Consider the following 25,424-nt stretch of genomic DNA (forward strand, 5'->3'; position numbering starts at 1 on the left):
GTGTGTGTGTGTGTGTGTGTGTGTGTGTGTGTGTGTGTGTGTGTGTACAGTGCATTCGGAAAGAATTCAGACCCTTTGACTTTTTCCGCATTTTGTTATGTTACAGCCTTATTCTAAAATGGATCGTTTTTTCCCATCATCAATCTACAGAGAATATCCCATAATGTCAAAGCAAAAGCAACTGAAAAATCACATTTGCTCAGTACTTTGTTGAAGCACCTTTGGCAGTGATTACAGCCTCGAGTCTTCTTGGGTATGATACTACATGCTTGGTACTCCTGTTTTTGAGGAGTGTCTCCCATTCTTATCTGAAGATCTTCTCAAGCATTGTCAGTTTGGATGGGGATCGTAGCTGCACAACTATTTTCAGTTCTTTCCAGGGATGTTAGATCGGGTTCAAGTCCGGGCTCTGGCTGGACCACCCAAGGGCATTCAGAGACTTGTCCAGAAGCCACTCCTCCATTGTCTTGGTAGTGTGCTTATCGTCGTTGTCCTGTTCGAATGTGAACATTTGCCCAAGTCTGAGGTCCTGAGCACTCTGGAGCAGGTTTTTATCAAGTGTCTCTCTGTACTTTGCTCCGTTCATCTTTCCCTCCATCCTGACTGGTCTCCCAGTCCCTGCCGCTGAAAAACATCCACACAGCAAGATGCTGACAACACCATGCTTTACTGTAGGGATGGTGCCAGGTTTCTGCCCGACGTGAGCCTTGGCATTCAGGCCAAAGAGATCAATCTTTTTTTCGTCAGACCAGAGAATCTTGTTTTAGAGTATTTTAGGTGCCTTTTGGCAAACTCCAAGCGGGCTGTCATATGCCTTTTACTGAAGAGTGGCTTCTGTCTGGCCACTCTAACATAAATGTGTGATTGGTGGAGTACGTTATAGATGGTTGTCCATCTGGAAGGTTCTCCCATCTCCACAGAGGAACTCTGGAGCTCTGTCAGAATCACCATCGGGTTCTTGGTCCCCTGGCCCTGACCAAGGCCCTTCTCCTCTGATTGCTCTGTTTGGCCGGGCAGCCAGTCCTAGGAAAAGTCTTGGTGGTTACAAACTTCTTCCATTTAAGAATGATGGAGGCCACTGTGTTCTTGGGGACCTTCAATGTAGCAGAAATGGTTTGGTACCTCTCCCCAGATCTGTGCCTCGACACAATCCTGTCTCGGAGCTCTACGAACAATTCCTTTGACCTCATGGCTTGGTTTTTGATCTGGCATGCACTGTCAACTGTGGAACCTTATATAGAGAGGTTTGTGCCTTTCCAAATCATATCAAATCAATTGCATTTACCACATGGACTCCAATCAAGTTGTAGAAACATCTCAAGGATGATCAATGGAAACAGGATGCACCTGAGCTCAAATTCGAGTCTTATAGCAAAGGGTCTGAATACTTATAAGGTATTTTTTTTTTATACATTTGCAAAAAAGTTTTTTTACTTTGTCATTATGGGGTATTGTTTGTGTAGATTGATGAGGGAACAAAATACTTTTATCCATTTTTGAGTAAGGCTGTAATGTAAGATGTTGAAAAAGTGAAGAGGTCTCAATACTTTCTGAATGCACTGGATGTAGTGAATGTGAATGTGCATAGTCAGTTCAAGATAGGGTCACTGCAGATAGTCTGTGTAAGCATTTAATTAACTAATCAGCAATCTTATGGCTGAGGTAGAAGGTGTCTCTGAGCCTGTTGGGGCAAGAACCGATGCTCTGATACCGTTTGCCGGACGGTAGCAGAGTGAACAGTCTATGGCTTGGGTGGTTGAAGTCTTTGTCAATTTTTTGGGCCTTCCTCTGACACTACCTGAAATAGAGGTCCTGTATGGCAGGAAGCTCAGCCCCAGTGCATCACCCTTTGTAGCGCTTGCGGTCGACGGCGGTGCATTTGCCATGCGAAGCAGTGATGCAGCCAGTCAAGATTTTCTCGTTGGTGCGGCTGTAAAACTTTTTTGAGGATCCGATAGCCCATGCCAAATCTTTTCAGCCTCCTGAGGGGGAATAGGTGCTGTCATGTCCTCGCCACGACTGTGCCGGTGTTTGTGGATTAGGGCTGTGGCGGTCACGAAATTTCATCAGCCAGTGATTGTCAAGCAAATAGTTGTGGGTCTCATGGTAAAACCTCTTTGGGATCGTACCCTTTTTTTCAATTTTCACCTAAAATGACATACCCAAATCTAACTGCCTGTAGCTCAGGACCTGAAGCAAGGAGAATATGCATATTCTTGATACCGTTTGAAAGGAAACACTTTGGAGTTTGTGGAAATGTGAAATGAATGTAGGATAATATAACACCTTACATCTGGTCAAATATAATACTAACAGAAAAACATGTGTTTTCTAATTATTATTTGTTTCATAATATTTGAAAAGCAAGAGAAAGGCCATACTATAATATTGCAGTTTAGGCTCAATTTAGATTTTGGCCACCAGATGGGCAAGATTACTGAATGTAAGTACATTATTTACCTTCAGAGGTGAATGTATCAAACCAGTTGCCATGATACGTTTTTTTGTTGTTGTGCAGTCCTCAAACAATAGCATGGTATTTTCTCACTGTAATAGCAACTTTAAATTGGACAGTGCAGTTAGATTAACAAGCATTTAAGCGTTCTGCCCATATAAGACATGTCTATGACCTGGAATGTTTGCTGTTACTTACAACTGTCATGCTAATAACATTAGCGCTCGTTAGCTCAACCGTCCCGGTCCCATAGAGGTTAACCGTTAATTAACAGAAACACATTTAGCATGTCCTTGCTTCCACACATGAAGCTTTGGAAAATCTACAGTTTAAAATGTCAAAATAAATCCACGTAATCCATGTTGAGCGGTTAACAAAGAAATAAGCACTCATTTATGCTTAATTTAGAGTTATTAATGTAACTGTATTTGTTCTACAAACGTTGGGCTATATGCTTTGATTTTTAATTAATTGTAAGGCTTCATGATGCAACTCTAATGATGAAAGGCATGAGCTCTGCTTTGTTTTTTTTGCACAGGCTGTACACACTTTGTCAGTTTCTCATTCGCAATTTGAGAAGCACTTGATAATGCCTCAAATTTCCCAGCGGCATCCCCTTTGTGTGGCCATAATGCACCCCCCCAAAAATTCATGCCTTTTGCAGCCCTTCTCCCTAAATGCTGCCTGCTCTGAAGCACCTCTCATCTCACTCATCTCACTCCCATGGCTCTCCATCATGTGATCGGTCTTTCTCACAGGCTACTCACTGTTTATTATCTATGCATAGTCACTTCACCCCTACCTACATGTACAAATTACCTCTAACCTGTACCCCCGCACACTGACTCAGTACCAGTGCCCCCTGTATATAGCCTCGTTATTGTTATGTTATTGTGTTACTTTTTATAATTTTTTACTTTAGTTTATTTGGAAATAATTTTCTTAACTCTTCTTGAACTGCACTGTTGGTTAAGGGCTTGTAAGTAAGAATTTCACGGTAAGGTCTACACTTGTTGTATTTAGCGCATGTGATAAATACATTTTGATTTGATTTGAAGACCGACACATCGGGGACGCAACTATTCCCGTCCTTATCCAATTCCAAGGTGAATATTGAAGATGTTGGAAGAACTGTTCACATTTACTTTTCGTCAGCCAACAAGATGTTTAGGACTAACGAACAGCAAAAGCACAAGTATATGTCAATCTACTATCCCCCATAGTACAAAAGTTGACTGATTCTATTCTGTGTGAGGAAACAAATATTCCAAACATAGTCTGGGACGGTTGTGGGATGCGATAGATCCCAAATGAATACTATCACGAGCATAAAAAAAAACAACGTTTTTATGCAATGAGGCTGACGCAGCAGATCAGAGCTTTTAGATTAAAATGTTGATAAACTATTAGGCTATTTCCTCACATTATAAACACAGCAATGTGCACACTGTAGTAGGCTTTAAGCACAAATGTTCCATTAGCGGGAAAACACTATTATCAAAAGTGACCACAAATGCGATTGTGCATGTATTGCTTTTATTACAAAGGTGCATTTTTATGGTGGAAATTATCCTCCCCAAACTTGAAACTCACATACCTCTTATGTATGTCAGTTAGGCTCTACACCCTTTGTAAAGCGTAATAATATGCTTAATTTTAAGTATTTATTTGGCAACTTTAGTTGTAATACAAACCTCATTAAAACATATAGGCCTACGGGCTAGGCTACATGAGGTGTGCGACTATGATTAGAAAAAGTTGCACAAGTGATAATATGTAATTCAGAAGTGATAAGCTAATATTGTCACCCATCAGACAATTTAATCTTGCCTTACGTATACTGTACTAAATAATATGTGTGAAATGTGTTTTGATTTAGATTGGACCACTATTGCGCACCTGTCTCGAAACAGGAGCAGCGGGAAAAAATACATGTCATCTATGCACTTAAATAGCTAATGGAGGACTCTTTTCCCTGTGGTTTATTTTCATGCCAGCCAGGTAGGCTATACTCCTGCTGTAAATATAAGCAATGTGCTTAATATTAGGAAAGTTGAAAAATAAATATAGTAGGCCTAGCCTATAGAAAGCTGATCCTCCTCTTTTCAGTAGAGGCATCACTCTGTTTTCTCTTGCAATTGCATAGCCTATTGAAATGTTGTGCAACATGAGCTCATGGGCTCTCAAGTGTTTGATTTTTGAATATATTTACATTAATGTCAGAGTGATTAGAGGGACAATAAAGTGCTGAGTATCAGGCAGTTAGTAAGTTTGGATGGCTACTAATGACCATCAGCAGCATAAGGGATTGGAGAAGCCCAATTACCATGACTAGACGGTCATGTGGAATTTGACTGCCTTCATGACTCGTGACTGTTGGTGTGGTGGTAATATGGTCACCGCAACAGCCCTAATATGGACCATGTTAAGTCCTTAGTGCTGTAGATGCCAAGGAACTTGAAGCTCTCGACCCGCTCCGTTACAGCCTCGTCGATGTGGATGGGGGCGTGCTGTTCCATCTTTCTCCTGTAGTCTACGATCAGCTCCTTGGTCTTACTGGCATTGAGGGAGAGGTTGTTGTTCTGTCACCACAATGCCAAGCCTCCTCCCTGTATGCTGCCTTATCACTGTCAGTGATCAAGCCTACCACCGTCGTGTCATCAGAAAACTCTGATGTCATGTGTGGCCACTTAGTCGATGGTGACAGGGAGTACAGGAAGGGACTAAGCACGCACCCCTGGTGTTGAGGGTCAGTGTGGCGGAGGTGTTGTTGCCCACCCACACCACCTGGGGCCGGCCCGTCAGAAAGTCCATGATCCAGTTGTAGAGGGAGCTATTCAGTCCCAGGGTTCCCGAGCTTGGTGACGATCTTGGATGGGACTATGGTGTTGAACGCTGACCTGTACTCTCCTCACAGGTGAGTGAATCAATTCATGCTTGGTGAATAGCACTTGGTTGATATCTCTGGTAGCAGGACACATGGAGAGCTGATCATGGGAGACAAAAGTGAGAGACAAGAATGAATAAAAAATAGTTTAACAGCAAAGGATTGTAGTTTATGAGCTAGAAAGAAACATCCTGGCAGTCTAAATAATGACAACATAACTAGGCTACTAGGATAGAAGCAGAGTTCTCTGCGATCATCCTACTTCAACTATTGACAGGGACAATGTGGCATGTGTCAGTATGAATGAAATTAATGGGTCCTACCATGATGACTGTATTGTGTTAGCTTTACACTACTTGTTCTATAGCTTTTTGCATTCTTAAAGGTTTCTTGGAATAAACTGATAGCTAAAGCTCCCTGTACCTATATGACATGCTAGTTATAAAGCGATCTGCTCCTGCTAGCTAGCAACAGGTCTACTTATTGTAGCCAACTAGCTAGCTACTTAACCAATGTTGAAGCATCCTAAGTTGATAGTCATTTTGCAGCTTGCATTGATGGTATAACACTTTACCTGATAGCAGTTTGTCGGACAGAGATCTCCTTCGAGCAGTCACAAGCTGTGTTTACTCACTTAGCTACTCAGAACGTGATTGGCAGACGTGATTAGCAGAGATGGTACACATTGGTGGTGTTTGCATATCCAGCTAGCGAACTCAAAAGTGAGTATTTTTTTTGACACGGCCAGCATAACAGAAATGTGTTCAGAATAAATAAATATACACAATATGTCAAATCTAGCTCTTCCCTCTCCAGGGACCAATCATCTCGAAAACTGAAGACATCTCCTCCTGCAGTCCCCATTCTGTTGAATATGTGATGTACTGAATATCTATTGGCACACAGCATTCGTCTCTGCTTTTATATGACGGAAATGTCAAGCGATTTGATTTATTATCATTCAAATTTAGCCCCTGGGATATTTATTAGCATTATGCATTCCACATACTCACCATCTACCTACATATGCATCCACCTAAAGTCCCCACAAAATATTCACCCCTGTACAGTTACAGTAGATATGCAACAGTATGACCAACAGTAAGGCAAGGTGTTCCTAAAGTTTTGTATAATAATCTAATTTATTTTATGCTCATATAAAGAGTAAGAGATCTGGTCACACTTTATTTGGATGGTCTGAATTTTCCATCTGTCGATGCTCTACAAAATGTTTGGCACCACTGTTTTCAATACTCCAGCACCCTCCCCTTGTGAGAATAATGCCTTGAGACTTTTTTCTGAAATGTTTTTATGAGGTATGAGAACACATTGGGAGGGATCTTAGACCATTCCTCCATACATAATATTTCCAGATTCTTGATATCCTTCAGATGTGCTACCGCCTGCGCTTATATTTACCATTGCATTAGATTTGTTAAAATAGAGCCCTGAGAAATAATGGCATTTTTTGTATCGCATTTTGTTTATGGTCTCTGCTGCTGTATGACAATAAATATCCAATCTGGATCTATCTAGCTAATATTCTTTTTATAATGGTTCAATCTGATACAGTTTTTGAAAAATAGTGCACCGTAAGAGGCAACGGGAGTCATAAAACGGTTACAGACTTCATCGTCGCAAGCATGTCCTTATCACACACCTGTTAAGATTTTATTTCCTGAACATTCCTGCTAGCACATTCTGTTAAATAGCCCTATTATGCTATGTTTAGCGTGAATGAAAATTGCCCTCTATGCAAGGAGCCCTCCAGCCCAGTGCTGACAAACACAGAGAGCAGGGCTTGGCATAATGTTTCTGGGAGACAGAGAGTCATTCCTCAATGTGACAGCAGTGTACTGCGGGCAGCAGCAAAAAAGGGACACTTTAACCTTTTTATCAGGCACAGAAGACCAGCAGAAGATACCCAAATGTGCGCACACACTTTACTTTCTCTCGCGCTCGCTCTCTTCTTTCATACCCTTGCATTAAGGAGCAAGGGCAAACAGCTTAGTGGGTGTAGACAATAGGATAAGGAAATTACTTTTCTCCCCTCGAAGTGATTAAGGTTTCACCTAAAAATCCTCTGTCTTCTTTCCACAATTACTGCCTGAGTATTACTGTTGTTTACCTAGCCTGTCATAGCATGTCCTGTCTCTTTAACCTTCATGGTAATATGTTATTTCTGGGATAGTGAAAGCTTTAAATCAAATACACGACATGACCAAAAGTATGCATACACCTGCTTGTCAAAAATCTAATTCCAAAATCATGGGCATTGATATGGAGTTGGTCTCCCCTATGCTGCTATAACAGCCTCCACTCTTCGAGGAAGGCTTTCCACTAGACGTTGGAACATTGCTGCGGGGACTTGCTTCCATTCAGCCACAAGAGCATTTGTGAGATCGGGCACTGCTGTTGGGCAATTAGGCCTGGTTTGCAGTAGGCATTCCAATTCCAATTCATGCCAAAGGTTGTTTGATAGGGTTGAGGTCAGGGCTCTGTGCAGGCCAGTCAAGTTCTTCCACACCGATCATTTCTGTATAGACCTTGCTTTGTGCACGGGGCCATTGTCATTCTGAAACAAGAAAGGGCATTCCCCAAACTGTTGCCACAAAGTTGGAAGCACAGAATCATCTAGAATATCATTGTATGCTGTGACATTAAGATTTCCCTTCATTGGAACTGAAGGGCCTTGCCTGAAACATGAAAAACCTCCCCAGACCATTATTCTTCCTCCACCAAACTTTAAAGTCTGCGCTATGCATTGGGGCAGGTAGCGTTCTCCTGGCATCCACTAAAACCCAGATTAGTCCGATGGACTGCCAGATGGTGAAGCCTGATTCATCACTCCAGAGAACGTGTTTCCACAATGGAGGCGATCTTTACACTCCACTCCAGTCGATGCTTGGCATTGCGTTGTCCGGGACAGATCCAGCAGAAATGGGACAAACTGACTTGTTAGAAATGTGGCATGCTATGACAGTGCCATGTTGAAAGTCACTCAGCTCTTCAGTAATGTTTGCACCTGCTCTGATGAAGGTCGACCGACCGAAAGCTCAGCCACAATTAAAGAAAGTTGCATCTGACTGGAAGTGTGCGGAGACTTTTCCCTGTTTCTCCAGTTTTGCCTTTTGCCTCGAGCCACTTCACTAATCAGCTCTGGGTGTGTGGTAGATTCTGCCTATTATGCACCGGCTTCTGTCAAAAGACAACTGCAGATGATTTAGTTCAATATCGATCATGGCCCCTGCAGGTTCTGTATAAATGATGCAATTTGTCATGTGTACAAACCCCGACTCACCTACACTATATATACAAAAAAGTATGTGGACACCCTTTCAAAGTAGTGGATTTGGCTATGTCAGCCACAGCCGTTGCTGACAGGTGTATAAAATTGAGCACACAGCCATGCAATCTCTATAGACAAACCTTGGCAGTACAATTGCCTTACTGAAGAGCTCAGTGACTGTCATCATGGCACCGTCATAGGATGCCACCTTTCCAACAAGTCAGTTGAACACATTGCTTCTCTGCTAGAGCTGCCCTGTTGAACTGTAAGTACTGTTATTGTGAAGAGGAAACGTCTAGGAGCAACAACAGCTCAGTCGCGAAGTGGTAGGCCACACAAGCTCACAGAACGGAACCGCCGAGTGCTGAAGTAACAGTTTGGGGATGGCCCTTTCCTGTTTCAGCCTGACAATGCCGTCGTGCACAAAGCGAGGTCCATAAAGTAATGTTTTGTCGAGATTGATGTTGAAGAACTTGACTGGGCTGCCCTTACCTCAACTCCATCGGACAACTTTGGGATGAACTAGAACGATTGCGAACCAGGCCTAGTTGCCCAACATCAATGCCCAACCTGACTAATACTCTTGTGGCTGAATGGAAGCAAGTCCCCACAGCAATGATCCAACGTCTAGTGGAAAGCCTTCCCAGAAGAGTGGAGGCTGTTGTAGCATCAAAGGTGGGACCAACTTCATATTAATGCCCATGATTTTGGAACAACATTTTTGATGAGCAGATGTCCACATACTTTTGGTCATGTAGTGTATCTGTCACTTGAAGTATTGTGGGTGAGAGTGATAGGAATAACATGTACTTTCAGCTTCTTAATGTTCATAGCCATGGTTATCAACTGTACCGCAGAAATGATACGTAAATCATAGAAAATAGACGTTTTGGTGGCAGCTGCAGAGAAGTACTTGGGTGTATGAGATTTTAATGCAGAGAAGTTACATGGTGTGTTGAATGATAGTGTCCCATCCTCCTGGCTGCTGGCCTGGTGTAGGATCAGATAGTGCAAAATGCAAAAATAGTGCAAAAAAAGTGATGAAATGGGGGTTTTAACCTCTAGCGTCGAGCAATCCCGTATCCGGGAGCGTAATCATAGCCTCAAGCTCATTAGCATAACGCAATGTTAACTATTCATGAAAATCACAAATGAAATGAAAGAAATATATTCACTCACAAGCTTAGCCTTTTGTTAATAACAAGACTGTCATCTCAGATTTTCAAAATATGCTTTTCAACCATCGCTACACAAGCATTTGTGTAAGAGGTATTGATAGCTAGCATAGCATTAGCCTAGCATTCAGCAGGCAACATTTTCACAAAAACAAGAAAAGCATTCAAATAAAATAATTTACCTTTGAAGAACTTTGGATGTTTTCAATGAGGAGACTCCCAGTTAGATAGCAAATGTTCAGTTTTTCCAAAAAGATTATTTGTGTAGGAGAAATCACTCCGTTTTGTTCATCACGTTTGGCTAAGCAACATTTTCACAAAAACAAAAAATTCAAATAAAATAATTTACCAAAATTCAGTCATTACAACGCCAATTTTTTTTCCAAATTAACTCCATAATATCGACAGAAACATGACAAGCGTTGTTTAGAATCAATCCTCAAGGTGTTTTCACATATCTATTTGATGATAAATCATTTGTGGCAGTTGCCTTTCTCCTCTGAACCAAATGGAAAAGTGCACTCAGCTGGAGATTGAGCAATAATTTCGACGGAGGACACCAAGCGGACACCTGGTAAATGTAGTCTCTTATGGTCAATCTTCCAATGATATGCCTACAAATATGTCACAATGCTGCAGACACCTTGGGGAAATGACAGAAAGTGTAGGCTCATTCCTGGCGCATTCACAGCCATATAAGGAGACATTGGAACACAGCGCCTTCAGAATCTGGGCCATTTCCTGTTTGAAAATTCATCTTGGTTTCGCCTGTAGCATAAGTTCTGTGGCACTCACAGATAATATCTTTGCAGTTTTGGAAACATCAGTGTTTTCTTTCCAAAGCTGTCAATTATATGCATAGTCGAGCATCTTTTCGTGACAAAATATCTTGTTTAAAACGGGAACGTTTTTTTGTCCAAAAATTAAAAGAGCGCCCCTTATATTGAAGAAGTTAATGTGTGTAGGGTTAGTTGGTAGTGCAATTTTCTTCCCTTTCCCCGTTATTTTGCCCTTCTCTTTTTGTGTCACGAGGTGTAATGAATTCACACTGCAGTAGTGTAGGTGGAAAAGCAGAGCTTGATAAGAGAAATAGATTAATAGGGAGGCCTCACTCTAGTACAGTAGGTGGCGGTGTATGCACCTTTCAGTTGGTTGCTATTCTCCAAAACAAATTTAAAGAAGAAGTATGGGTTCATGGTATACACTCTTTGCACGCCATTTGGCCCAGTGGCTGGTGCTATAAGTCACGATGGGCGTAGATTTCAGCACGTATACGGCTGCTCACACTGTCGACAAAAGAGCTGAGCATTCGCTCAATTCTGGATCGTGGAATCTCTTCTACACACCGTGACATGTTGTCTAAAACCTGGCATACACTGCATTACTTTCAAAATCTTAACATCACTGAGTCTCTCATATTAAACAAATTATTAAATTATCAAAATTTTTTGTAAATTTTCGTTCACCTTTATTTAACCAGGTAAGCCAGTTTAGAATAAGTTCTCATTTACAACTGCAACCTGGGCAAGATAAAGCAAAGCAGTGCGACACAAACATCAACACAGATTTACACATGGAATAAACAAACGTACAGTCAATAACACAATAGGAAAGTCTATATACAGTGTGGGCAAATGAAGTAAGATTAGGGAGATAAGGCAATAAATAGGCCGTAGTGGAGAAATACTTACAATTTAACAAATAAACACTGGAGTGATAGATGTGCAGAAGATGAATGTGAAAGTAAAGATACTGGAGTACAAAGGAGAAGAAAAAAAGAAGCAATATGGGGATGAGGTAGTTGGGTGGGCTATTTACAGATGGGCTAAGTACAGGTGCAATGATCTGTAAGCTGCTCTGACAGCTAATGCTTAAAGTTAGTGAGGGAGATATGAGTCTCCAGCTTCAGAGACTTTTGCAGTTCGTTCCAGTCATTGGCAGCAGAGAACTGGAAGGAAAGGCGGCCAAATGAGAAATTGGCTTTGTGGGTGACCAGTGAAATATACCTGCTGGAGCACGTGCTATGGGTGGGTGCTGCTATGGTAACCAGTGAGCTGAGATAAGGCGGGGCTTTAACTAGCAAAGACTTATAGATGACCTGGAGCCAGTGAGTTTGGCGACGAATATGAAGCGAGGGCCAGCCAACAAGAAGCATACAGGTTGCAGTGGTGGGTAGTATATGGGGCTTTGGTGATGAAATGGATGGCACTGTGATAGACTGCATCCAATTTGCTGAGTAGAGTGTTGGAGGCCATTTTGTAAATGACATCGCCAAAGTCGAGGATCGATAGGATAGTCAGTTTTAAGAGAGTATGTTTGGCAGCATGAGTGAAGGATGCTTTGTTTTCAAAATTTTATTTTGGATTGAAAATCCTTAATGTGAGTCTGGAAGACATCTAGATATTTTTAGTTATACCACATTTTCCACACATGTCCACATATTCAGTCAGAACTGTCCAGAGTATTGTTGCTAGGTGGGCAGGTGTGAGCAGCGATCGGTTGAAGAGCATGCATTTAGTTTTACTTGCATTTAAGAGCAGTTGGAGGCCACCGAAGGAGAGTTGTATGGCATTGAAGCTCGTCTGGAGGTTAGTTAACACAGTGTCCAAAGAAGGGCCAGAAGTACAGTGCCTTGCGAAAGTCTTCGGCCCCCTTGAACTTTGCGACCTTTTGCCACATTTCAGGCTTCAAACACAAAGATATAAAACTGTATTTTTTTGTGAAGAATCAACAATAATTTTGCACGCCCAATTTTTCAGTTTTTGATTTGTTAAAAACGTTTGAAATATCCAATAAATGTCGTTCCACTTCATGATTCTGTCCCACTTGTTGTTGATTCTTCACAAAAAATACAGTTTTATATCTTTATGTTTGAAGCCTGAAATGTGGCAAAAGGTCGCAAAGTTCAAGGGGGCTGAATACTTTCGCAAGGCACTGTATGCAGAATGTCATATGCGTAGAGCAAGAGTGACATCATTGATGTATACAGAAAAAAGAGTCGGCCTGAAAATTGAACCCTGTGGCACCCCCATAGAGACTGCCAGATGTCCGGACCACTGGCCCTCCGATTTGACACACTGAACTCTGTCTGAGAAGTAGTTGGTGAACCAGGTGAGGCAGTCATTTGAGAAACCAAGGCTGTTGAGTCTGCCGATAAGAATGCGGTGATTGACAGAGTCGAAAGCCTTGGCCAGGTCGATGAATAAGGCTGCAGAGTATTGTCTTTTGTCGATGGCGGTTATGATATCGTTTAGGACCTTGAGCGTGGCTGAGGTGCACCCATGACGAGCTCGGAAACCAGATTGCATAGTGGAGAAGGTACTGTGGGATTCGAAATGGTCGGTGATCTGTTTGTTTACTTGGCTTTCAAAGACCTTAGAAAGGCAGGGTAGGATAGATACAGATCTGTAACAGTTTGAGTCTAGAGTGTCTCCCCCTTTGAAGAGGGGGATGACCGCGGCAGCTTTCCAATCTTTGTGGATCTCAGATGATACAAAAGAGTGGTTTAACAGGCTAGTAATAGGGGTTGCAACAACTGCGGCGGATCATTTTAGAAAGAAAGGGTCCAGATTGTCTAGCCCAGCTGATGTGTTGGAGACCAGATTTTGCCGCTCTTTCAGAACATCAGCTATCTGGATTTGGGTGAAGGAGAAATGGGAGAGGCTTGGGCAAGTTGCTGTGGGGGGTGCAGTGCTGTTGACCGGGGTAGGGGTAGCCAGGTGGAAAGCATGGCCAGCCGTAGAAAAATGCTTATTGAAATTCTCGATTATCGTAGATGTATCATTGGTGACAGTGTTTCCTAGCCTCAGTGCAGTGGGCAGCTGGGAGGAGGTGATCTTATTCTCCATGGAGATGCAAATTTCTGTTTGAAACAGCTAGCCTTTGCTTTCCTTATTGCCTGTGTATATTGGTTTCTAACTTCACTGGAAAGTTGCATATCGCGGGGGCTATTCGATGCTAATGCAGTACGCCACAGGATGTTTTTGTGCTGGTCAAGGGCAGTCAGGTCTGGAGTGAACCAAGGGCTATATCTGTTCCTGGTTCTACATTTTTTTTGAATGGGCCATGCTTATTTAAGACGGTTAGGGAAGCACTTTTAAAGAATAGCCAGGCATCTTCGACTGACGCAATGAGGTCAATATCTTTCCAGGATACCCAGGCCAGGTCAATTAGAAAGACCTGTTCGCTGAAGTGTTTTAGGGAGTGTTTGACTGTGATGAGGGGTGGTCGTTTGACCAGTACATTGTTGAAGCACTTCTAGCAGCGACGAAAACCTTGAGTCTTGGGTATGACGCTACAAGCTTGGCACACCTGCATTTGGGGAGTTTCTACCATTATTCTCTGCAGATCCTCTCAAGCGCTATCAGGTTGGACCTGGAGTGTCGCTGCACAGCTATTTTCAGATCTCTCCAGAGATGTTTGATCGGGTTCAAGTCCGGGCACTGACTGGGCTACTCAAGGACATTCAGAGACTTGTCCTGAAGCCACTCCTTGGCAGTGTGCTTAGGGTCGTTGTCCTGTTGGAAGGTGAACCTTTGCCCCAGTCTGCAGTCCTGAGTGCTCTGGTGCAGGATTTCATCTTCATCGTTCCCTTGATCTTTCCCATGCTTCACTGTAGGTATGGTGCCAGGTTTCCTCAAGACATGACTCTTGGCATTCAGGTCAAAGAGTTAAATCTTGGTTTCATCAGACCAGAGAATCTTTACTTGCCTTTTGGAAAACTCCAAGTGGGCTGTCATATGCCTTTTACTGAGGAGTGGCTTCATTCTGGCCACTCTACCACAAAGGACTGATTGGTGGAGTGCTGCAGAGATGGTTGTCCTTCCAGAAGGTTCTCCCATCTACACAGAGAACACTGCCAGAGTGACCATCAGGTTCTTGGTCACCACCCTGACCAAGGCCCTTCTCCCCCGATTGGTCAGTTTGGCCAGACGGCCAGCTCTAGGAAGAGTCTTGGTGGTTCCAAACTTCTTCCATTTAAGAATGCAGACGTTTTTTAGTACCCTTCCCCAAATCTGTGCCTCGACACAATCCTGTCTCAGAGCTCTACGGAAAATTCCTTCTACCTCATAGCTTAGTGTTTGCTATGACATGCACTGTCAACTGTGGGATCTTTATATTGACAGTTGTGTGCCTTTCCAAATCATGTCCAATCAATTGAATTTACCACAGGTGGACTCCAATCAAGTTGTATCACCATCTCAAGGATGATCAATGGATGCACCTGAGCTCAATTTCGAGTCTCATAGCACAGGGTCTGAATTTTTATATAAATAAGCAATTTCTGTATTTATTTTTAATACATTTGAACACATTTCTCAAAACCTGTTTCGCTTTGTCATTATTTGGTATTGTGTGTTTTTGATTGAATCCATTTTAGAATAAGGCTGTAAGGTAGCAAAATGTGGAAAGATGTAATACTTAACAAATGCACTGTTCTTGTAATATTTTGGAAATGTACACCTGGAAACGACATTGTGGGTTATCAAACCTGTGCTTTGTGACCTTGCCTAGTGGGCTGTACTATTTTCCCGTCATCAAAGATTGTCTCTTATATTGACAAGATTGCCTAGTGACCACTCCAACAATGGAAATAGATTTCCTCAATGATTGAAGGCAGTCGAGATCAGGTGGGACTATTCAAGCCAATGAGAGGGCATATACACTTGTGAACCACAGGTACAACTCCATAGAACAAAAATATGAATGAAACATGGAACAATTTCAAAGATTTTACTGAGTTACAGTTCATATAAGGATATCAATTGAAGGATATAAGGATAGTCAATTGAAATACATTCATTAGGCACTAATCCATGGATTGCACATGACTGGGAATAAAGATATGTACAGTTGAAGTCGGAAGATTACATACACTTAGGTTGGAGTCATTAAAACTTGTTTTTCAACCACTCCACAAATTTCTTGTTAACAAGCTGTAGTTTTGGCAAGTCGGTTTGGACATCTACTTTGTGCATGACACAAGTAATTTTTCCAACAATTGTTTACAGACAGATTATTTCACTTTACAATTCACTATATCACAATTCCAGTGGGTCAGAAGTTTACATACACTAAGTTGACTGTGCCTTTACACAGATTGGAAAATTCTAGAAAATTATGTCATGGCTTTAGAAGCTTCTGATAGGCTAATTGACATCATTTGAGTCAATTGGATGTGTACCTGTGGATGTATTTCAAGGCCTACCTTCAAACTCAGTGCCTCTTCGCTTGACAACATTGGGAAAATCAGCCAAGACCTCAGAAAAATAATTGTAGATCTCCACAAGTCTGGTTCATCCTTGGGAGCAGTTTCCAAACGCCCGAAGGTACCACCTTCATCTGTACAAACAATAGTACGCAACTATAAACACCATGGGACCACGCAGCCGTCATACCGCTCAGGAAGGAGACGCGTTCTGTCTCCTAGAGATGAACGTACTTTGGTGCAAAAAGTGCAAATCAATCCCAGAACAACAGCAAAGGACCCTGTGAAGATGCTGGAGGAAACAGGTACAAATTATCCATATCTACACTAAATCGAGTCCTATCTCGACAGGTCGAGGATCTCAGGTCAGGATCTCGTCACGGTATCTCTGTGCATTCAAATTGCCTTAGATAAAAAGGAATTGTGTTCTTTGTAGCTTATGCCTGCCCATACCATAACCCCACTGCAACCATGGGGCACACTGTTCACAAAGTTGAGATCGGCAATCCACTCGCCCACACAAAGCCAAACATACACTACACCATCTGCCCGGTACAGTTGCACCGGTTTTCATCCGTGAAGCGCACATTTCACGGATGGCCATCGAATGTGAGCATTTGCCCAAACTGCAGTCAGGTCAAGACCCTGTTGAGGATGGCAAGTACGCAAATTAACTTTCCTGAGACCGTTTCTGCAGAAATTCTTCAATTGTGCAAACCCACAGTTTCATAAGCTGTCCGGGTGGCTTGTCTCAGACAATCCCGCAGGTGAAGCAGCTGGATTTGGAGGTCATGGACTGGCATGGTTACACGTGGTCTGCGGTTGTGAGGCGGGTTGGACGTGCTACCAAATTCTCTAAAACAATGTCGGAGGCGGCTTATGGTAGAGAAATGAACATTTAATTCTCTTGCAACAGCCGTGTTGGACATTTCTGCAGTCAGCATTCCAATTGCACACTCCCCCAACTTGAGACTTCTGTGGCATTGTGTTGCATGACAAAACTGCACATTTTAGAGTGGCCTTTTATTGTCCCCAGCACAAGGTGCACATGTGTAATGATCGTGCTGTTGAGTCAGCTTATTGATATGCTACACCTGTCAGGTGGATGCTCAGGTCCAACTCCCATACTCAAAGAATTGGCCACGATCTGCTCTCCCTCTGTTCATCACATGACTGGTGATGCAACGCACTTCCGCCTTGTTTCCATACGGCTGTTCTGTTTGTTGCTGCTTGGCTACCTGTAAAACTTTACTGTTTATAACTATTTAATCGAACTCTCTATTTATTAAGTTTACCAACGTATTTGTTTTGTCCTCACACAAAAATTTTTTTATGAAACTTTTTCACCCCGGACGCTTTATCTGCACATACATCTGCAGGACCTCCTCCGGCTGAAAGAAACTAAGTAACATTATGCCTTGTTATTGCAGTCGCTGTACTAATTATATACAGGAGAACTATTGCCTTATGCTAAGGATAGCCAAGGTGCAAGCTGGGCTTCAGACGTAATCGTTAGGCAAGAGCAATTTATGTGTAGGAAAGGATACAGCATCTGTGCCACAAGTCAAAACAGGTAGTAGTGTTCATCCCGCTGTCCAGTCCCTGCAATTTGCTCATGGCTTTTGGAAAGAAATGCTGTCTGCATGCTCAACCAGTGTCGCTCATTCAGCCGAATAAAACTTTCAACCTGTTTTCCCCACTAAGTAAAGACTCGGAGTCAGAGCCCAAGCTTTCTCTCCTCACCCGTTACGGGGTCTGAGCCATCGAAGCCTCCTACCATTAGCTCTGACAAATTGAAAACCCTAGTCATTGGAAATTTCATTACCTGCAATATTAGACTTAAAAAGAATCATCAAGCGATCCTACACAGTTTTCCAGCGGGCAGGGCACCAATGTCAGCACCAATAATGTTAGAATGAAACAGTCAGAGGTCACCAAGAGCAACATAACTTTAGTGTGTAACTTAGCTAGAAATATGAGTTGGTATTCAGAACTCCCCTCCCAGTTATGGGGAGTGATGAGCTCTATAGCAGATTCACACAACTCAATCGCCCGTTAAAAACTGTTTTCTGCAACTCCCAAAAGATAGAATTTTTACTGGCCCTCTTTCTACTCCTGCACAAACAGGAACAAGGCTGGCCTGCTGAGGAGTGACGGACTCCATCCAAGCTGAAGGGGTGCTCTCATCTTATCTATCAACATAGACAGGGCTCTAACTCCTCTTGCTCCACAATGAGCACAATGAGAGACGGTGCAGGGCATACAGCAGGCTGTTTGCCAGCCTGCCAGCTTAGTGGAGTGTACCACTAGCTTTCCCCATTGAGACTGTGTCTGTGCCTGTTTAAATTTAAAAAAAACTATCAGCCTATATCGAATCTTCCATTCCTCTCAAACGTTTTAGAAAAAGCTGTTGCGCAGCAACTCACTGCCTTTCTGAAGACAAATAATGTGTAAGTAAAACTCCAGACTGGTTTTAAACCCCCCATCATAGTATTGAGACCCCACTTGTGAAGGTGGTAAATTAACCTTTAATGGCTTCAGACCAAACCTGTGTATCTGTCCTTGTGCTCCTAGCATTTAGTGCGGCTTTTGACACCATCGTTCATCACATTCTTTTGGAGAAATTGGAAACCCAAATTGGTCTACACGGACAATGTCTTGCCTGGTTTAGATCTTATCTGTCAGAAATATATCAGATTGTCTCTGTGGATGGTTTGTCCTATGACAAATCAATGGTAAATTTCGGTGTTCCTCAAGGTTCCATTTTAGGACCACTATTGTTTTCACTATATATTCTACACTACCTCTTGGTGATGTCATTCAGAAACACAATGTCAATTTTGCTGCTATGTGGACAACAAACAACTGTACATTTTGATGAAACATGGTGAAGCCCCTAAATTTCCTACGCTGGAAGCCTGTGCTTCAGAAATAAGGAAGTGGATGGCAGCAAATGTTTTACTTTTAAACTCGGACAAAACAGAGATACCAGTTCTTGGTCGCAAGAAACAAAGATATCTGCTGTTTGATCAGGCAATTAATCTTGATGGGTGCACAGTCATCTCAAATAAAACAGTGAAGAACCTCCGCGTTACTCTGGACCCTGATCTCTCTTTTAATGAACATATCAAGAATATTTAAAGCACAGCTTTGTTCCATCTTCGTAAGGTTGCAGAAATCTAAAACGTTTTGTCCAAAAATGATGCCGAAAGCTAATCCATGCTTTGATTACTTCTAGATTAGACTACTACAATGCTCTACTCTACCCGGATAAAACACAAAATAAACTTCAGTTAGTGCTAAATACGGCTACTAGAATCGTGACTTGATCAAAACAATTCAATCATATTACTCCAGTGCTAGCCTCTGGCTCCTGTTAAGGCTCGGACTGATTTCAAGATGTTACTGCTAACCTACAAAGCATTATATGGACTTGCTCCTACCTTTCTCTCCAATTTGGTCTTAATGCAATACATACCTACATGTACGGTATGGTCACAAGATGCAGGCCTCCTTATTGTCCCTAGAATTAGAAATATAGAGCTACATTTTTATGGAATAGTCTGCCTATCCATGTGAGAAATGCAGACTCGTTCTCAACCATTTAGTCTTTACTGAAGATTCATCCTATGATTAAGTGTAGTGTGGCCCAGGCGTGCGAAGGTGAACGGCAAGGCACTGGAGTGACGAACCGCCCTTGCTGTCTCTGCCTGGCTGGCTCCTCTCTCTCCACTGGTATTCTCTGCCTCTGACCCTATTACGGCGGTTGAGTCACTGGCTTACTAGTGCTCTCTCCTGCTGTCCCAAGGAGGGGTATGTCAAGTCGTGCCAGGCTTTTTTCCCCAATATACTCGACTTTAGCGGGTTGAGTCACTGACATGATCTTCCTGTCCGGTTTTGTGCCCCTTCGGTCTAGTGCAGTGGGTGGTCTTTTGATATCCCTCTAGTTGTATGGGGGCTTTGCTTTGGCAACGTGGGTGGGGTTATGTCTTGCATGGTCGGCCTTGTCCGAGGGGTATCATCAGACAGAGCCACATTGTCCCCCGACCCCTCCTGTCTCAGACTATTGCAGCATAGATACTGGATACTATGTGCCGGGGGCTAGGGTCATTCTGCCTGATCTGGTGTAATTATCCTGTCTTATCTGGTGTCATGTGTGATCTTAGGTATGCTCCCTCTAATTTTCCACACTCTCTCTGTCTCCCCTCCCTGAGGGCCTGAGCCCTGGGACCTTGCCTCAGGACTACCTCGCCTGACAACTCCTGGCTGTCTCCATCCCGTCCTCCTGGTCGTGCTGCTGATCCAGTTTCTGCTATTTTTCCTGTGGCTATGAAACCTTGACCGGCTCATCGGACGTGCTAACTTGTCGCACTGCTACTCCAGTTTGAACTGTTCTGCCAGTGGCTATGGAACTGTGACCTGTTCACCGGATGTGCTATCTTGTCCCAGGTTGACCCTGCTGGTCATCTATGAACGTTTGAACATCTTGAAGAACAACCTGGCCTTAATGGCCATGTACTATTATCATCTCTAGCTGGCACAGCCAGAAGAGGCCTGGCCACCCCTCAGAGGCTGGTTTTTCTCTAGGTTTCTCGTTAGGTTCCTGCCTTTCTAGAGTTTTTCCTAGCCACCGTGCTTCTACATTTGCATTGCTTGCTCTTCGGGCTTTTAGGCTGGGTTTCTGTATAGCACTTTGTGACATCTGCTGATGTAAAAAGGGCTTCATAAATACATGTAATTGATTGATTATCTTGGCAAAGGAAAAATGCTCATAAAAGTTCAGAGAAATAAGCTTTTTGAGCGTTTAGAACATTTCTGGGATCTTTTATTTCAGCTCATTGAACTGGGACCAACACTTTACATGTTGTGTTTATATTTTTGTTCAGTGTAATCTCAAGGTTTTCCGGAATGCCATGTGCATCCATTTATATCAGTACATTTGTAACCAGCCTAAATATTGCAAAAACGTATATTTGATCAAATAAGTCTCACGTAATTCGACACAATTCATAGACCTCCATGCAAAAAAGGGCTTATCTCGCAAAGTAAATCTTCTCGCTTCGCCTCTTCATCTCTAGCGTCATGGACCGACTGTCCGGTTGGGAGATGTTTCTTTTTTGTTTCCACTTCTACTTTCAACTTGCTACAAATTCTTTATGAATATTAACCTTTTCTCTCTCTCTTCCTCCCTCTTTCTATCTCTGTCTCTCTCTCTGAAGGATGTGCCGGATTTTGGGCCAGACAGGAACTGGAAAGGTATCGCCATCTCTCTGCTGGTCATCATGGTCATACTGTCACTCATTGGACTGGCCATCATTCTTCTTTCCAAAAGTAAATTTCTGGAGTTATTTTCTTTTACATATAATTTCAAAACCTGGTTCAAATCATTTCAAAAGAAGACCTTGGTTCTAACTTTTCACCATTCTCAATAAATGCAGCTTTCAAAAACAGATGACAAGCTACCTGCTTAGAATTTAAAACTAACACCTTTCATTTAATTTAAAAGTTCAACACTCCATTGCCTTTCTTTTAAGCAAATGGAGGTTATTTAATTGTGAGGGAATACTCTGATGATTACCATTTTCAGAGACAATGTGCGCATTCGAGCGGATAACTTTTGTCAAGACTTTGAACAACGTTGGTCACCGCTTTTCAAAGTGTGTTGCATTTTGGGTAATAAAAAAATCTGGCTTGTTAACTGCATGACCTTTACACAACCATGTGATCAAAGGTCATGAACTTTCAACTGCAGTCGATTATAATTTCGGGAGTTGCTCCTCACAAACTATAACTAGAAGTCGGAACAAAAGCATTATGGGAGACAACCTTGTGTTTCTTTTGGAAGCAAAAGGCACTACATGCTCATACAGTATATGGATGATGTCACAACCTATCATTGGTTATTATCAATGCATGTTTTAGGAGGATGACTATTTAGAGCTTAAATACATATTTATCCCATACATCCTTACAATCTAATTACATAGAAATGATATACATTTCTAACAAAATAATTGTAACAATATAGCTAATGTATTTATTTAGATGTTACTGTAATGTTGTGTCCCATGTTATAGCCTCCAATTTGTCTTGTCTGTGTTATTGTTGTCACCAAACAAATTAAAATGTCTTAATTGTCTATTAAGTGTGAATAAAATGGAATACATATTGTAGGCTATACAGTACATGGGTTATTGTAGGGGAATTCTACACTGGCAATTTTATAGGTTTAATCTGTGCCTGGGAAACAGGCCCTTAATGAGCACGTACCCCAGACACCAGTCGTGGGGTCAATACCAACAGCATTTGACCCCTTGGCATATTGTTTGGCATATTGTTTACCCAGCAACTTATTTGAGCTGATGTACATGTATAGTCTAATACTTTTCATATGGTTTACCCAGTAATTTATGTGAACTGATTTACATGTACAGTATAGTCTAATCATTTTCTCTAAAGTGAGTGTTTTGTCCTTCATGTGATTGAATCAAATTTTGTACATTTCAGAACCCAGTGTTAGTGTTGTTCTTAACACACCGCGTTTGACTGAATTTTACCGTCTGCTGGAGCTAACGTTAGCAGGCTATCATAAATGACAAAGGGGATAATCCAGGGTGCACTATGAGATTGGTCTCCTATGCGGTAGCTATGGATGATACTACTTTGGTCCAATAACTTGTATTAACACATCCAACCAATGAGAACCGGCGGACTACTGCATCTTGCTCTACACCATTCCAATGTATTCCTCCTCTGCCCTCTCGTCCAGACCTGCGGCTCTCTAACCGTTTTACAGCTCTGAGCCCCCTGACTTCACCGGGGGCCCTCCGACGTCCATCAGGCTCGTAGCGACCCTCTCCTTGTCCATAGTTAGGGATGTGGTGGTCCCGGAAGCAAAACACACTGCTTCCCTGGATCCTGTGTTTGTGACATAGATCACCATATCCCTATTGTGATACAGAAGCACTTGAATGCTCACACAGTAGTCATTCATGATGGTACCAACAATATAAATCTTCAAAAATTGTATCAATTAAAAAATTACATCAAAGGTTTCATAGACAGGCTATACCAACAATAGGTCACGGAATGGAACACTTTAGTTGTCTCCTCTGGCTACACTACTTGCTTAAATCCTATGGGTCCTCTATCAATTTGAAGTTCATTGACAATTTAGACAATTTTTGGGAGAGGCCCCAGTTCTAAAATAATAAAAATTATTATTTATATATTTTTATCTAGTCTGACAAACAGCCTATCCGACCACTCTGATGGTCCTAAAGCACACCGCTGCCTCATTTTGTATCACATTGCAAAAATGCAATTTCAGAATGTGGGGGAGGACATGTCCCCAGTCAAAGTTGCGACCCCTGGATCTGGCCATAAGCCAAAATATAATTGTATCTGATGCAGGGATTTATATTATTGACAACCTTTACTTCACTACATTCCAAAATAAAATGGACATTTTACGCCTTACATTTTCCCTAACACCGAAAAGTACTCATTACATTTTGAAAGCTTAGCAGGACAGAAATGGTCAAATTCAAGCACTTATCAAGAAATCATCCCTGGTCATCTCTACCAGTTATCCCTAAATATTTCTAAAACTAAAAGCATTGTATTTGGAACAACTAAAAGCATTGTATCTGGAACAAACACTCACTAAACCCTAAACCTCAACTAAATCTTGTAATAAATAATGTGGAAATTGAGCAAGTTGAGATGACTAAACTGCTTGGAGTAACACTAGATAGTAAACTGTCATGGTCAAAACATATTGATGCAGTAGTTGCTAAGACAGAGAGAAGTCTGTCTGTAATAAAGTGATGCTCTGCCTTCTTAGCAACACTATCAACAAGGCAGGTCCTACAGGCCCTAGTTTTGTCGCACCTTGACTACTGTTCAGTCGTGTGGCCAGGTGCCACAAAAAAAGGACTTAGGAATATTGCAATTGGCTCAGAACAGGGCAGCACGACTGGCCCTTGGATGTACACAGAGAGCTAATATTAATAATATGCATGTCAATCTATCCTGGCTGAAAGTGGAGAAGAGATCAACTTCATCACTAGTTTTATTTATGAGCGACATTGACATGTTGAATGCACCGATCTGTCTATCTAAACTACTGGCACACAGCCAGGACACCGATGCATACCCCACAGGACATGCCACAAGAGGTCTCTTCACAGTCCCCAAGTCCAGAACAGACTATGGGAGGCACACAGTACTACATAGAGCCATGACTACATGGAACTCTATTCCACATCAAATAATGTACGCAAGCAGTAAAATTTGATTTTAAAAAAAGTACAAAAAACTTATGAAACAGTGGGGACTGTGAAGCAACACAAACATTGCCACAGACACACACACACACACACACACACACACACACACACACACACACACACACACACACACACACACACACACACACACACACACACGACAACATATGCACTATACATACATATGGATTTAGTACTGTAGATATGTAGTAGTGGTGGAGTAGGGGCCTGAGGGCAGTGTTGTGAAATCTGTGAATGTATTGTAATGTTTTAAAATTGTATAAACTGAAGTCCCTGGGAAGAGTAGCTGCTGCTTTGGCAGCATCTAATGGGGATCCATAATAAATACAAATACTACCTCTCGTCTGGCGGACTCATTAAACACAAATGCTTTGTTTCTGAATGATGTCTGAATGTTGGAGTGTGCCAAATAAAAAAATGACTAACAATTATGCCATCTGGTTTGGAATTTGAAATGATTTATACTTTTACTAAAGTATATTTTTGCAATTACATGTAGTTTTGATACTTAAGTAAATTTAATTAAACCAAATACTTTTAGGCTTTTACTCAAGTAGTATTTTACTGGGTGACTTTCACTTTTACTTGAGTCATTTTCTATTAAGGTATCTTTATTTTTACTCAGGTATGACAATTGGGTACTTTTCCCACCACTGGTTATTGGAGTTTTTACACTTGTAGGATGGACTGAATTACAAAATAGAGCCCAAAAAATCAAGAACATTTAATTGTGTCAGCTAGGCTAGATTCTGTGCAGGAATGAAGGCTAATGCACTCACTATCGTGTTGAACTCGTCATGTTTCTTCTCGAATCCACAGGACATAAAATATTTATAGAGGTAAAATGGATATAGATTTTGAGACATGACATGTAGTATTTTCATGTGTCAATGTACGCTTTCATATTCATTCAAAATTCCAGTTCTCACATAAATGTCAACCGACATTTATTTTCAAAGCCTTTAACATTTAATTTAGCTCATGTCATGCTAATTTAGCTTTTTGCAACCCGCGGAAACAACTTTGAAGATGTCAACCGCGAAAGTTATGATAAACCCGCGCCGCTATGTCAACAGAGCTCGGTGCTCATTATTGGAT

The 25,424-nt window shown here is 41.9% G+C and overlaps 1 protein-coding gene across 1 annotated transcript in view; it reads left to right on the top strand.

Moving 5' to 3' along the window:
* Positions 1-21,170: 21,170 nt before the first annotated feature.
* LOC135519618 (inactive dipeptidyl peptidase 10-like) overlaps positions 21,171-25,424 on the top strand; it is a 65,665-nt gene continuing 61,411 nt past the window's right edge. Inside the window, exon 1 of the mRNA XM_064944857.1 lies at positions 21,171-21,345. Coding sequence (XP_064800929.1) covers positions 21,171-21,345 — 175 coding nt within the window. The remainder of the gene's footprint in view (positions 21,346-25,424) is intronic.

Source organism: Oncorhynchus masou, chromosome 29 (genome assembly GCF_036934945.1).
Source record: "Oncorhynchus masou masou isolate Uvic2021 chromosome 29, UVic_Omas_1.1, whole genome shotgun sequence".
In the NCBI taxonomy this organism is placed as follows: Eukaryota; Metazoa; Chordata; class Actinopteri; order Salmoniformes; family Salmonidae; genus Oncorhynchus; species Oncorhynchus masou.